At 41.2% G+C, this 15202-nt stretch overlaps 3 protein-coding genes across 5 annotated transcripts; all 3 read right to left on the reverse strand.

The window, feature by feature from the left end:
- Nucleotides 1–709: 709 nt before the first annotated feature.
- On the reverse strand, nucleotides 710–3226 carry ctsbb (cathepsin Bb). The gene is made up of 9 exons (XM_057352368.1): nucleotides 3104–3226; nucleotides 2898–2983; nucleotides 2156–2270; nucleotides 1967–2082; nucleotides 1750–1835; nucleotides 1527–1670; nucleotides 1306–1422; nucleotides 1101–1229; nucleotides 710–1025 (listed from the first exon to the last, which is right to left on the reverse strand). The coding sequence occupies exons 1-9, from the start codon at nucleotides 3224–3226 to the stop codon at nucleotides 949–951; spliced, it is 993 nt and encodes a 330-aa protein (XP_057208351.1). The 3' UTR covers nucleotides 710–948.
- Nucleotides 3227–4293: 1067 nt separating this feature from the next.
- Nucleotides 4294–12958, reverse strand: fdft1 (farnesyl-diphosphate farnesyltransferase 1). 3 transcript variants are annotated; one of them, XM_057352358.1, is made up of 8 exons: nucleotides 12800–12958; nucleotides 10878–10975; nucleotides 8314–8497; nucleotides 8109–8237; nucleotides 7780–7971; nucleotides 7240–7416; nucleotides 5330–5482; nucleotides 4294–5148 (listed from the first exon to the last, which is right to left on the reverse strand). In XM_057352358.1, exons 1-8 carry the CDS (start codon nucleotides 12896–12898, stop codon nucleotides 4924–4926), a joined length of 1257 nt encoding a protein of 418 aa, XP_057208341.1. In that variant the 5' UTR covers nucleotides 12899–12958; the 3' UTR covers nucleotides 4294–4923. The 3 variants fall into 3 exon arrangements, with proteins under 3 accessions (XP_057208341.1, XP_057208342.1, XP_057208340.1); XM_057352359.1 differs by lacking the exon at nucleotides 10878–10975 and having other exon boundaries at nucleotides 12800–12914; XM_057352357.1 differs by lacking the exon at nucleotides 12800–12958 and having other exon boundaries at nucleotides 10878–12769.
- Nucleotides 12959–13249: 291 nt separating this feature from the next.
- Nucleotides 13250–15189, reverse strand: LOC130565553 (transcription factor GATA-4-like). The gene is made up of 3 exons (XM_057352367.1): nucleotides 15038–15189; nucleotides 14798–14922; nucleotides 13250–14716 (listed from the first exon to the last, which is right to left on the reverse strand). The coding sequence occupies exons 1-3, from the start codon at nucleotides 15099–15101 to the stop codon at nucleotides 14606–14608; spliced, it is 300 nt and encodes a 99-aa protein (XP_057208350.1). The 5' UTR covers nucleotides 15102–15189; the 3' UTR covers nucleotides 13250–14605.
- Nucleotides 15190–15202: the final 13 nt, after the last annotated feature.

A 15202-nucleotide genomic window follows, 5' to 3' on the forward strand; every position in this document is an offset into this window, starting at 1 on the left:
CACAATTATTAAGCCTAAATGATTGCTTGACAAGCCTGAGTTTTAACAGTTCCGTATGACAATAAATACATTTTCAAGTCTATAACCATCTTTAACTGGAGCCAAAATGATTCTGTACTCCACGTAAATAGAAAAGTATTGAAATTAGTTGAGAAATGAAAACGATGTTGTGTTTTTATCCAGACAACTGCAGCTCCACCATTCACTCGTATTTGCAGTCGGCTTTTGCCCTCACCAATATGGCGGCGGCGTTGACGTACGATCCCGTGGACAATGAGGAGTCTAGGTGATACTGGTTCTGGAGGGGTCAGGTCCCGGTTGCATAAAGCACCTTAAGTGTAATTTTCCCTTAAGCGTGTCCTCAAGTATACCTTAAGTTATTCTCCTATTGTCTTTGGTAAAGGGAAATCACCCCTTAAGTGTCATACTTAAGGGAAAAACTTAAGGTGCTTTATGCAACCGGGCCCAGGCCTGCTGTGGTTTTCAATAAAACTTAAAAGTGTTCATAAAATGTCTTCAAATAATTTTTCAATTATTAAACAATATTCCAACATGTGAACAATATTCTTTACTCTGGAGGAAAATCAAGAATTGTATTGACAGGGTTGATTCATGATCTATCACATTTGTGTCTATTATTAACTAGTGTTAAATTATAACCACATTGATTTCCAAATAATGATCCAGTTTATTACAACCATTCTAACAGTTTGATAAGAGATGACGACACAATAGATGTTAATAACACAGTTTTAATGTGCTGTATTTGTTTTATTCAAATAAAAAAACATAATGTACGATTGGACTGTTAAAACTATTTAGTTTTGAATTTAAACTGTGTGTTTCTCTTATTTTCCATGTGAATATGCCAAAACACATGTGTGAAATCAACTGTTGAATCTGTATTCTGAGGTCCATCACAGGTGAGATGTTCACGTGGCTCCGCCCTCACAGCTGCGGTATCCCAGCAACCATTTCACTCTCAATCCCGCACTCATTCTGTCCTCTTAAGATCTTAAAATATCCTACAGAAGAAAAAGGTGCCATCATTCCCGGTGTACATGTGTTTGCTAGAGTGTTCTGTGGGATTTGTTTCATACCCTTGTCACCCCAGTCACTGTTCCAGGAGTTTGCGACCAGCCAGTAAGGAGTTCCATTCTCAGTTCCCCATCCCAGAATCTTGACAGCGTGACCTCCCAGTGCCGAGCCCGTCACGTGCTTATACACACCTGACAAATCATCAGAAACTCAACGGAGCAGTGATTTATCAAGAGCAGTAAGAGCCGTGAGGTGGTGGTTTCTGACCTGTCTTATAAAGCAGAAAATCCTCGTAGACGGTGAACGCCGCCTCCACCGGACCGTTGGTGTATAGTTCCGTCATGATCTGTTGCTGATCGGAGGGAACGTTATATGATTTATGTCCTGCAGGGGAAACAGAGAACAGGTCTGGATTCAGTGTCTGTGTCGACGAGAACATCTTTAAGAGAACTTCTGTTGGATGGGAATGAAGATTCACACGTACTCACCAAAGTGTTTGTCTTTTTTGTATGGCACACTGTACTGAGGAAGACACTCGGCGTTGCATTTTGGAGTTTGGTGTTCACCCGTGCACGGAGGACGCGTGCCGTTGACGTGATGTTCACAGGGTGGAATGGTGTACGGTCTGCAACCTACAGGCACGGACGTGAATCGCAACTACACTGCTGACGACTGAATGGTATTCTAATGAGGTTCAGTGTCCAAACTCACCAACGTTGGAGTTATAAAGACCTCCAGTCACCAAACCAGATGTAGTCCAGTACTGCCACGCTTCAGCCAGAAAACCTCCAGAACACCTGCCTCATAAAAACGCCACATCAAATCATCCTTCAAACTTCATCTCAGATGTTTCTCCTGTTTCTTCACAGATTGAATGTTTCTTATCTTATGAGAAACATCCGAGACGTTGCTGTTGGATGTGACGTACCCAAATCCACATTCATCACAGCAGGAGAGCAGATCTTCAGCCGAGATCTCCACCGACACTTTTCCTTTACTGTGAATACAGATGCGGTCAGAGATGGCTTCCACCGCACCGAAGGCCTGCGGAGGTTAAAACACACACCCTTGAGTTGAAAGCTTTAAACACGCACACGCGTGTGATGATAGATCTCACCCAGCACGAGCCGCAGTTCCCCTGATCTCGAATCTGACCGAGAGTTTTACAGTAAGACCACTGACTCCGCGGGTCAAACGTGTCGGGCAGTTTCATGTTGGCCGCGTGTTTTACTCTGAAGAATGAAAACACAAATAAACACAATGGTTTTATCCACAGGAACTTTAACGCCACCAGTACTCCTGTCATGTGTTTGCCATGTTCTCTCGACAAACATTCAAAAGGAAATGAAGAGTTTGGTTCCAAACTGAGATTTTTTTCTTGTGCATTCCAATTAATCTCAATCAAACTGCCATAATGACTCAACAAATACATCTAACTAACACAATAAAACACATGATTTTTGAATCATGAATTTGATCTCATTTTGGACCCAAACTCTTCAAATGTTTTATTTGGACACTTCAATGTTTGAATATTTGTTTATTTTATGTTTACATAAACACCTCAGTGTGTCCGTCATCACTTAATAATACTTTATGTACATATGGCAGCGATGCCATAGAAGAACCATTTAGTCAAAGGTTCTTTAAAGATCCATCTCTTTATACCTTTTCATATTCTGATGAACCTTTTTTCACCACAAAGAAACTTGTGAAACAGAAAGGTTCTTTATTGAACCATTTAGACAAAAAAGGTTCTTCTATAGCATCGAATACCTTTTTTAAAGAGTGCAATGAACTTTAGAGTTTAAGAAGAGTTCATATATATTCAGACGATTCAGATACAGTATATTACTGACGTATACGGCAGTCTTGGTCCCCTCAGTAGAGTTCCACAGAGAGACTTCAGAGAGCTGAACTCCACATCCTGAAAACTCACACCAGCCTGTGAAGACAGAAAGTGAAAATGAGTGAGAAACAAAACAAAGAGGAAGAGAGAAAGACAGAGAGACACGACAGGTGTGACAGACAGCAGATCTTCCATCATCATCATCACTTCTCTTACCGTCCATGTGCTATTGGCTGTATTGATGTAGTTGATCATGTCATGTGACCATGTGGAGAATTGTGGGCGTGCCCAGGTGACGGACAGCACGCAGAACAGACACAGCAGATGTACACCATTCATCCTGAAGAAGACAAGCAGATCTGATACTTGTTCCTCAGATAACCTCAGATTAAATATGCATCTTAAAACAAGTTTAAACGCCAAATTTAAGCGTGAAAGTAAAAATCTAATAAACTCTGTTTGCATCACTGAAATGCCTGGCTTCTGCACTGTTGAGATATTTCTGCCTTTAACTAAACACTCAATTTCAGAAAAGTTCAGCTAAAGTGCAACAACAACAAAAAGTGGAAATCTGCTGAAATGGAATCACTTCACAATCATTTCTTGAGGTTAAATACAAATATCAGGTTTGTTCTTTACGCTGAAAGAAATGTGAGCAGAAACCGATTTACAGTACCTGATCAGAGTTTGTCAGAGCGCACGGATTCACAGAATGACACGCTGCTCAACCGTCTGCTTTAAAAACCACACCGTCATGTGACAGACGGTCAGGTGCTGTCATCAGACACACGAAAGTCCAAAAGTCTGAGAAACTGTAAACGTCTGCATGAACAACATCTCTCCATTATATCATCAGAATCATGTCTCGCTGACAAACATCTGACAAGCTCTCCTCACAGTCGAACATGACAAATACTTCTGATCCATGACAGGGTTTGACAATCTACGGTCTACCTGCAAAACTTGCAGCCATGATGCTGGTGATGATTTGGTGGCTTCTGGAGCGTTGCCGGGGTTACTAAGGCGTTGCTAAGGGGACACAGGCGACTCCCAGAGGAACATGTTTCACAGCTCAGGAGTCTCAGATGTTTCTCATAAAATAGCTTGAAAGAGAATGAAAGGGGAGTGTCATTGTTGCGACACATGAAGAGTCTGGAGGTGTAAATGAATGTAGATTGAAGAGGTGACATCATCTGGATTCGAGTCAATGCGATGAGAAATGTTTGAGTTGATCTTGAGATCTGTTGACAAATCTGTTGACATCTCTCCTCAAACTCTGACGACAGACACATTTCTGACTCTCAGGAGAAATATCTGAAGAACGTTTCCCTTTGTTCACCATATCTCAATTATTTCTCCCAGACATCAATGAGATATTAAATCACGGTATAAATAAACACAAAATCTTATTTGTAAACATACTTGATCTTTTATTTACAAATCAAACTCCCACATTACAAACTAGCAAATCTAAATCAGTTGACATCTGCATATGTACAAAGATCTTTACATAAAAGCTGAATCTTAAGGTCACTTTACTGTCGTCTGCTGTACGGCCAAACCGCCGTGTATCACACATCAAACATTCCATTCTCAATTCAATATATATATATATATATATATGCGCGTGTTCTTAAACGCCCCAAAATCAAACAGCAACACTTCCAGATACACTTCAACACTTTAATCCTTCAATGGACTTCTTATTTCTCTCTTTTTGTTTAGGGGTGAAATGTGACACGGAGGGGCTTCACACAACGGAATAAAACAAATATAATCAAAACCCGTTTCATGAGAGTTAAAATCTCCCAGGAATGAGAACATTACACTATTATCCTTGAAGTTAAGGATGATTCGTCCGAGCACAAAAACAAATCTCAGCGAAACAGAAACGTTTCCCTTTTGACTTTGTGGTGAAATGAAATCAAGTCAAGTCACAATTTCATGAGATTAAAACTCCCTCTCAAGTGAAGAGCGGGTGGATATGAGCAGATACCGGACGCTCTCCGTGTCTGTGTGTTAACGTCCAGTCAGTGTCAGTGTCCCTGCATGTCTGCGCCCCCTGGTGGCTGACCCGAGGTGGCACTGAGATACTGCCAGCTGAGAGCCGCCAGCAGCATGGCCGCTGACACATAGACGGGCGACAGGTGATGTGCTCTCGAGGACAGAGCGGCCGGAGACAAACTCTTCTCTCGGATCACAGTCAGGATACACAGCGTCTTCTCTCGAGAGGGATCTGTCATGGACACTTTCTGTAGGATCTGTGGGAGAGGATGAGATTACACAGGATAAGAATTACTGCGGTAAACAGATCATTTACCCGTCTGCAGGCGATGTCAGGACATCAAACACACTGATGTCAAAACACTCGTGCATTTAAAATGTGCAAGTCAAAGGAATCATGACTGTTTTCCTTCCTTCCTTCCTCTCTCTCACACACACCTCTTGACTGTGCTGTGTGATGATACTCTGAACAGCACTCATGTTTGTGGCCTGCATCATGAGAGTCACAGCCTGACCCTTACGGATCTTCACCACACCCTGAAACACCTGAGGATTGTTGTAACACGCTGAAAGAGTTGCTATCGCCATCACCTGCAACAATACAACACAAAGTCATTACAGATAAACAAAACTATTACAACATCACTGGTTATTCAAACAAATAAAAGCCTAAATAACATTTGCAAAACTGAATGGAAGTCAGAAATGTTGAAATTAAATTAAAGCCGTACATCAATATTTCAAAAAGAACATAAGAAAAGCACATCATAAGATTCCTAGAAGTTAACCTTAAAATTCAAGACCAAAATTAAAACAACCCATGGTTGTGCTTTGTATTTACATTTCACTTCAAAACACTTTTAAAAATAAACGTACCACATCCAAAATGGAATGAAAATACCACAGTGCATCTCTGTACTTTATAGAGGAATTAAGTGCAATACCCTAATAGCAAATAATTATGTTCAAATATAGTGTGTAATGCATCAGTTTAATACTGTAAACAATATTCCTCATGAAACACTTTAAGGACACATTCCTGACAACACGGTCCTAACACAGTCCAGATTGATTTTTCCGTCTGAAACTAAAGCCGCAGGTCTTTCTATCATGTCTGCGAAAGCATCAGTGGAGATGTTCGATCAGATGATATCGACTGATGTTAAATGCTGTGTCTGCTACATGAATATTTGTACATCAATGGAACCGTACTGACTCTGAGGGTGAAGGCGGTGATAAATTTAAGCCCCAAGAAGCAGTGGGTTATGGGGGTATTTTACAATGGCTTAGAACTCGGCTCAGGCAATCAGAATCAAGGACCAGAACTGACCGCTTTATAAAACAAAACAAGATGTTAAGGACAGAGTTTATGTTTGCAGTGAAAAGGAGGATGTAAGAAAACCACAAACCATGAAAACATTGAAGATGACAAGATCAGAAAAGAAGAAGACTAAAAGAGGCCGAGCACAATCAGCATCTACAGCAGGAGTTCCCAAAGCAGGGGTCGCGAGGGCGGGGTCGCAAGATGATTTCCAGAAATCATTTTTTTAGTATTAGAAACAGCGTATGTAATCAATTAGTGTAACAAAATATACGTTCAAAACAAAACCAGGCAAATAAAAACGGCTTGTTCTAATGGGATTGTTGCGCCGCATCCGGTGTAGACACGGTGTTAGGAATTTCCTCCCCCTCGATCATGACCCCTGAGGCGAGTACGTCACATTAACGATTACTTTAGCAACCACATTAGGTCAGGCGCAGCAAGTCCATTTACAGCACCACGTTAAACAGTCTCATGTGCACGCAGATCAATTTTCTGGCTTTAAGTTTAGGATATTCTTATTTGTCAAAATGAAACGTTGATTAATATCGACCAAAGTCAACGCATGGAGGCCAGCGGAGAAGTGCCGCAGACAGAAAGGCCATCGTCCTCAGGTACCAAAAGAGGCCGAACATCCATCAGCAGTCCAATCAGTTCGACCGTCTGCAGTAATAGTTCATAGTTTATGTATGACAACAAGTAAAGTAATGAGTAAATAACTATAAAAGAATATGATGTTAGACTGTGCTCTTTTGTGCTGGCATTATGCACGTTTGGGTAGAATAGGTGCATGTGCGCATTTGCACGCAACGTTTGTATACTTCAACCAACTCTGAAGATAGTGGGGGTCTCGAGTCACCGGCACTGTTATTTGGGGGGTCGCGGGCTGAAAAGTTTCACCTCATTTTAACGCCATTCATGTTTTATTGGTGTTTATTTGAATTTAGCTGTTCTAGTAACCACAGGACTTCTTCAGCTGCATGATTAAGCGTAAGAGTTCAAGGACACGGAGATCTCCTGCGGGTACCTGAGGAATGGCACAGAAGTTAAAGACGCTCTGATTGCGAAGGCGGGACAGATACGCGATGACATCAGGGACGTGACGGAGCGCGTCTGTCACCAGCAGGTTCAGACAGGAAAGGGCGGAGCTCAGGTTCTGAGGATGAGCGAAATCTTCCAGACGTGATGTGAACTGACTCCAGGCCTGTGACACACAAATAATACAGAGCGGTTGATTTCCAAAACCATGACACGACCGTTAAAAGTTTCAGAGGGACACAGATACAGTATGCCTGTGAGAAGTTTCGTTCATTTAAACTACAAACAAATATAATAATACAAGTATCCAGAAGCATTGCTACTAGTTAAAAACTAAACAAATATTGTCAAGGATCTATCATTTGGTGAACACTGTCATCTATCAAACAAGTAAATATTTATTTATCATTAAAACGATTCTTTATTAAACTACATATCAGCAGCAAGTCTATTTTTAAGGCATAGTCATGAAAATCCAAGAATTGTGTAAGAGATTTAAGATGCAGTGAAGTTTTGTGTGGTGTTGTACCTCCTGAGGCCAGAAAGCTCGTCCCTCTCGCTGGTCCTCCAGATAATCTCTGATGATGTTGGTCTTCTGAAGGAACAGACCCATGGAGTTAGCCAGTTCTGTGTCCCGTCCCACCTCAGGATCCTCCAGCTGAGACGCCGAGAAGAGTCGAGACAACCCGATCCCGACCAGACCCGCCACATAATGACAGTACTACACAAACACACAAGAGACGGTTCACACTCAAACACTTCAGCAACTAGACACACACCAACAAGAGTCATACACAGAATGTCAGAAAGGCATGAGCAGAACCCATGCAAGCGGATGAACACGTGTGAAATGTTTACCCAGTCCCACTCCTTCATGGATCCCACTTTCGTCTCCAGAAAGTCTGCCATGCCCACTCCCATCCGATGACAAATATCTGAGATCACGTCGCGATACTCCGGTCCCAGATTCCTGAACTCCACAGAAATCTGCAGAGACATGTTCAACACGGTCAGATTTTCACCAAGTAAACCATGAAGCGCTTTGCAGAAGACATGGTCCGACCGTGGGGAAATCCTCCAGCACGCGTCTGTCCTTCTCTTTACTCTCGGTGAAGCACCAGTCGGGCTGATACAGAAACGTGTGGAAGTGGTGCAGTAACGGAACCTTCTGCTCCAGCGGGATGGTCATGTCGTCTTCTACTGTGTCCAGGGCTCGCAGAACCAGATAAAATATACACACGGCATGTCTGTCCGTGAGAAATACAACATTACATCAGTCTCACAGACTGCACTGAATTCATGTATATTTACACAAATCATTCATGCCACTGTCAAACTTCCCCTTGAGCTGACCTGTACCTGTCACCTTTCATTTATCAGGACACATCGCACACGTTCTTATAGCCAGTGCTGGGCTAGTTACTCAGAAAAACTGATTCATTACTAGTTACTAATGACATATTCAACCGTGTCATTAGATTACTGTACAGATGCCTCTCTCCAAAAAGTATTTAATGACTCATTACTAATGACTTTCTACATCAACCTTGATTAGTTCAGTGATTCAAGGACAGACATGAAACGGCTCTTTTCATTCATTCAAATAATATCATTTAACTGACCAAAGTATTACAAATGTGAGAATTATACATTAAAGCATTAAGGATTTTAAAGTTCAACTTTGAATTTCGATGTCAGTTCCACTTAGTGTTGTCAAAAATATCGATATTTCGATACTGAAAAATCTGAAACGGTTCCAATACGCATGTCACACGTATCGATACCAGCTGCGCGTTCCCGCTCTCTTTCTCTTTTTTCCGACAGTGAGTTGACACGCACTGCACGTGAACGCTGTGTCAACAGAGCCCCGCCTCCTCCCACAGACTTGACTCGTTTGGGGCAGTTAAAAAGTGTTCATGTTAGAAAAGATGGCCAGTGCAGAGTCTCAGTAAGACATCAGGCGCTTGGTGAACGCTCGTTACGCTTCCCATGTTCACCATCGCGCTCTATGTGTGTGCGCTCATCAATCATCTCATCCACTCGTTTCATTCTCGTGTTTAATGCACTCGTTTCTGTCTTTACGCGCGCTCATCAATGATTTCACCCACTCGTCTCGTTCGCTCCGGTTAAACGATGTTAATGTCAGAAAGATGGCCAGTGCGAGTCTCTGCAACAGTTCTTGCGTTTAAAGTTTGCGTTTCTGTCTATGTGTGCTGATCAATGATTAAATGTGAATAAAAGCCAAATAAAAAAATTGTAATCATATAAATGTAGGCTATTAACTAACATTAACGAACAAAGAATGAGCAATACATTTGTTCAAGTTTTTTTTTATCTCTTTAAATGTTAGTTAAAAAATACAACTATTTATGTAAGCTCTGGTCCATTAATACTGACAAATACAACTTTGATTTTAAATAATAAATGTATTCGTAAAATGAACATTAGATTAACAATTAATAAATAATGTAAAAATATACCTCATTGTCTAATCTTGTTCAATTTAACTTTAAATAAAATGTAAAAAATTTAGGGCCTTATTGTTATGGAAGTTTTTTCCCCGTGGTATCGAATATCGATATCTGTTTAGGTGTTGTATCGAAGTTAGAAATTCCAGTATCGTGACCAGTGTTGGGTGTAACTAGTTACTAAGTAATTAGTTACTGTAATTTAATTACTTTTCCCTTGAAAAAGTAAAGTAAGGGATTACTCTTATTTTTCTGTAATTTAATTACAGTTACTTCTGATGTAATTAAACTAAATACTTTCTGTAATATATGTGTGTGCAGAAGAGGAATTGACATCAAAATTCAAAGTCTAACTTTAAAATCCACGCTTTAATGTATAATTCTCACATTTGTAATTAATAATAATACTTTGTAGTTTTATATGATTTATTTGAATGAATTAAAAGAGCCGTTTCATGTCTATCCTTGAATCACTTAACTCATCAAGGTTGATGTAGGATATAGAAAGTAATTAGTAATAAGTAATTAAATACTTTTTGAAGAGAGTAACTTGTACAGTAATCTAATTACATTATCGAATGTGTAATTAGTAACTAGTAATTAATTACCTTTCAGAGTAACTTACCCAACACTGATCGTGACAACACTAGTTCCACTATTGCACACACACACAGTATTGAGTTGAATCACATCAGAAGTAACGAATTAAATTTTACTCTTTCCAGGGAAAAGTAATTAAATTACAGTAACTAGTTACACCCAACACTGCTTTATTAGTGATCATGACCATCAGACACTGAATGACTTGCTGACAATAGAGTCTATAGTCCTAAAATAACTTAGGATATACCATTAGTTAAAAGAATCCTGGCTGGATCAACTTTTAGAATCTGTCTGAAGGCCTTGAACAAGAGTCACTTTAGAAATGTAAAAAATGTCAGTTTATTAAGTAATATTGTTAGGTTTCTTATTTCATAAAAGCACAGCGAACAAAAACCTGTTCTGTTCCGAATCAAATGTCACTTTACGGATTCCCATGATGCAACATAACCCACGCGCAATTCAATAAAGCAACATTTCACGCGTGTTGACAGTAAATGCGGTAGAGGAAAGGTTGTGTTTGTTGACAGGAGCACCGGTGTGACACGCGTCTCATTACCGTAACTCTCCGTCCAGCGCCTGGATCACCGCCGCGAAGCTCCGGCTCGTCTGGTTCAGATACGCGTAGCAGGTCCGCAGCGTGTCACTCATGGAGTCCTGACAGGAGAAACACACATACGCGGGGTGTCGGTGAGCCCTGAACGGGTGAGGAGGAAGACTCACCAGCCTCCCTTCCTGCGCGCTCCGCCGCCCGCCGGCGAGCACCGAGCGCGGGGAAGCGCGCAGCGAGAACGAGCGCTTGAGCACCGACAGCGACGCGGCGCTTTTGCCACAAACTCCGGCCATGTGCACATGAATTCTCGCTCCAATGCGCATTTATCTGAAGAATACAGTGCAGATCAAAACTCGGAGACTCCTTGAGAAGTCATTGAGTTTGGGGAAGTTGAAGCGCATGGGCAGTGCGGGGCGTTTTGCTCACAAACACGCGAGCTAAGTAATGTGAACGAGCGCGCACACACAGTAACCTGATCTGAACGCGCAGTTTTAACGCAGTGAGACCCTCATGCTTTGTTTTTATTGGCTGGCCGTTAAATTCCCCGCCCCGTTTTTATCGTAAAACAAACGCATGTTTTCGACAAAGTCGCAAGGAAATGTGTCAAGTGTGCAGTGTCAGTCAAAAGTTTGGACACGCCCACTTATTGTTTATATAGCCATTTTGGAGAATCTGTCGTAGGAAAGTAAGAAAGTCACTGAAACTATGAAATAAAACAAACGATCTGCACACCCAGTAAACAGTTTTCAGTACATTTGACTAATTGTTGAATGCATTTTATTGTTAAATGTTAAAATACAAAAAATATTTTTAAAATTCTGTGCCACAACTTGATACATTTATTACAACATGTATGCACATCTTGGATTGCTGAATTATTTATGTAAGTGATAATGTCCAGGCAGCCGGTTGTTATGGCAGAAATAATCCCCGACAGTGTGATCAGGACGTGAAGCGGAGGGTCTTGTGTCTCACTCAAGGGGCTCATTTCAGGATAACAGCGGCTGCTTGTACAGTACCCCGCTTATTACACGCCTACTTCACACATGAGAAAAAACTCGACATGAAATGTGAATTTGAAATATTTTATCAGCTCATTTTTACCGAATGCAGACCTTCCGGTTTTAAAGTAAGAAACGACGTTCAAACGTCACGAACAGGCGATTTGGTTTAATCATTTGTAAATATAATGTCATATATGTCATTAAAAGACATATTTATGATGATTTTTGTGCAATATTAAACTGCCCCTCTCAAAATGATTTGCAGCATCCGGGTTACAGGGTGTTATTAGTTTTGAACGTTGGAATGTCGCGACTGGCCAATCAGAATCAAGCATTCAAATGAGCCGTGTAATAAATATTTATAAAAGCAAATTTACACAACACAACATGTTTCCCTATCAAACCAACAACACTGAAATCATCTAGCGGCTTGCAGCGACATCTAGCGGTACATATGAATAGAGCATATATACTGTATGCATGCATGTGTCTGTCTGTATGTATCTGTCTGTCTGTCTCTCTCTCTCTCTCTGTGTGTTGGATGGGGATTAGCTGTCATGTCCCCCTGACTGACGCCTCCATCCGTCAAATCTTATTATAGAAGACAAATCTCCTGTCTGTTTACACTAACCTCTTACTCTCCTCTATACATATTAGATACGGGAACAAATCCAGGATTAAATCCAATCCATCTGATGCTCACACTGACTGCTCATGCACACCTTCTCATCAATCAAACTAATGGTCAAGTGTAAAATGCTAGAATACCGCACTACTGCAAACACATCTACATACTGCACGTCTCGACTTTATTATAGTATATAGAAAAAACTGACATGCACTATAACATACATTTGCAAAGCATGTACTGTACATGCATGCATGCGAGACCGATTTTTCGAGACTGAAAATGCATTTACTTACGTAATCCAGTTTGGGCATGACAGAACGAAAGCCTCCTATTTTATATTTAAAAAGGTTAAATATTTCCTCCGGGTGTCCCAGAGACTTGAGAATGTCCATTTCTTCAGGTGTGCACGTGCACTAATGATGACGATGATGATGCGTTTGAGAACAGACGAGCTCAACTCGTCACACTCTATCATCCTCACAATCCTCACTCACACGATCATCTGACGCCTTTGATTGGCTGATACGTCATGGGCTCAGAGCGCAGCGACCAATGGGCGACGAGAGCGACTGGCGTGATGCCCCGCCCATACGCAGATAGGCGGGACCAACAGCTGTCGGAGTCGCTCATTCGATCCGGTCTCTGATGACGTCAGGAGGCGTTATAAACACCGGCATGCTCGTAAATAGTGAAGAGATTATTAGACAGATTTATTACAAGATCGCTCATTCTTATACGATCGTAACAGTTTATGGATGGACAGAAAATGATTTAGTTAGCCAACGTTTTAATGTTTTAAAGGTTAATTCTGTTCGTCAGAACTTTAAGGTAGAATACATGGAAAGCTTCACTGCTCTCTCTGAATGAAAACAAGAGTCAAAGCCTTTCATCGAATGTACAAATATGTTGAGTAGCACAATAGTTAAACATGGAGTGAATTGTTTTACACACACTTCAATACATAACATTACTACACAATGACACAAGCAAAGAATTATAAGTAGAGTTTTCTTTACAGGTGAGTGAGAAAAGCTTTCAAAGGTTTATAAGGGGAATCGGCTTAGAAAAGAAATGTCAGGTCATCTGTTCAGAAAGGAAAACTTCAGCCCTGTTGACTTCATTATCATAAACACAACAAGTAAAATTGCAATTACAGAAATTCAGCTGTGATATCAGGAGTTTGAACAGAAGTATTAAACAGAACTTATCAAAGTTGAATCAAAATGTTCTAGGGAAGTTACTGTCAGTACTTATCTATCAATACAGTGTCTTTGCTGCTAATGAAAAGTTACAGGTTGGATTTCAAACAGAGATGAATTGGGAACTGAATCTATCAAATGGCTTTATTTTGAAACTATCTGATGAGCGAGATCATGATGATGATAAACATGACGAACGATAGAGGCTGTGAGGATGGAGTGGTGTCCAGCAGGAGTGATTCATCTTCATGTGGATGATGTTTGTAAAGACTCGACACACACCACACTTCTGTAGCACCAAACGGGACTGAAAGACGGAGTTTGTGCTGAACACATCACAATGTCAGTGGATTCAGGTGGTTGCTTTGGTGAATGCTGGTTTGTTGCTATAGCGTACTGCAGGGTTGCTAGGGCATAGCTAGGTGCTTGCTAGTTTCCTCTATGTCTGACAGACTGATTAGAATCCATGTTGTCACCCCCAGATTGTCATATGTACAGAAATAATCTGACTGTGAAGCATGGCGGAAACACCCAATATTACTTGTGTATTTTACCAGAAAACAAACCACGGAAATAAATCCACAGTCCCGCTGGACACCTTTAAAAGTTTAGATGCCCTCTAGGTGATCGTGGCAAATGAGTGTCATTGAAATGATTTGAAAATCACTTTGATTAAAGATGAAGAAAGCTCACGTTCAGCTTGAAATGATCCTCTCCACCGATGGAACATTTGAATTACGTCTTCATGTTATATGACGTTCTTACGATCCGCTGCTGTTCTCTGAATCACACGTGAATCCAAATCCTGGATGTCCTTCTGAATTCAGACACTGCTGTGTGTTTGTGTTTCTAACGCCGGGTGATCACCAGATGGTCTTACAGAGGGGTTTGTGTTTGAGGTTAGCTCAGAATCAGACTGTTCCACGCTTCACTCTTGGAGGCGGATGATCCGTTCGAAGAGAGTTTCAGAGCAGAACTTTGGCTTCCCAGATATGCAGGCACTGCAGACACCTGAAGAGACAGACACGTGAGTTTCTGAAGTAAAATCCCCTGATCGATAAATCAATGCAAAGGTGTCTGTTGTGTTCTGACCTGTGTGTGTATAGTGTGATGTGTGTAGAGAGATAGTGAGTCTGGTTCGGTCTTGATGGGTCTCGGTTCTTCTGTGGGACTGGAGCTCACAGCGCCGGGTGTCTGAACATCACAGCCGGACGGTCCTTCAAAACACACACAGGTCATCAACACCGATGTATTTCACACGTTCAAGATTCGTTTACATGGTCAGTAAGTTGCTGAATGATTTGATCTGATCATGGAGAATTCTGCACTCACCAGAGTTGGACTTGTTGATATTTTTAGGTTTGCGCTTACGGGTCTGAATACCTTCTTTTTTCATGGCAAGAGGACGAGGAACCTGCAGAGAAGATCAAGAATGATTATCCTCTGTCTCCCTCTGCTGGTTACACCAACAGTTCACAAGCTCTCTCTCTCTCTCTC

The sequence above is a fragment of the Triplophysa rosa genome, linkage group LG15 (assembly GCF_024868665.1).
Source record: "Triplophysa rosa linkage group LG15, Trosa_1v2, whole genome shotgun sequence".
Lineage (NCBI taxonomy): Eukaryota > Metazoa > Chordata > Actinopteri > Cypriniformes > Nemacheilidae > Triplophysa > Triplophysa rosa.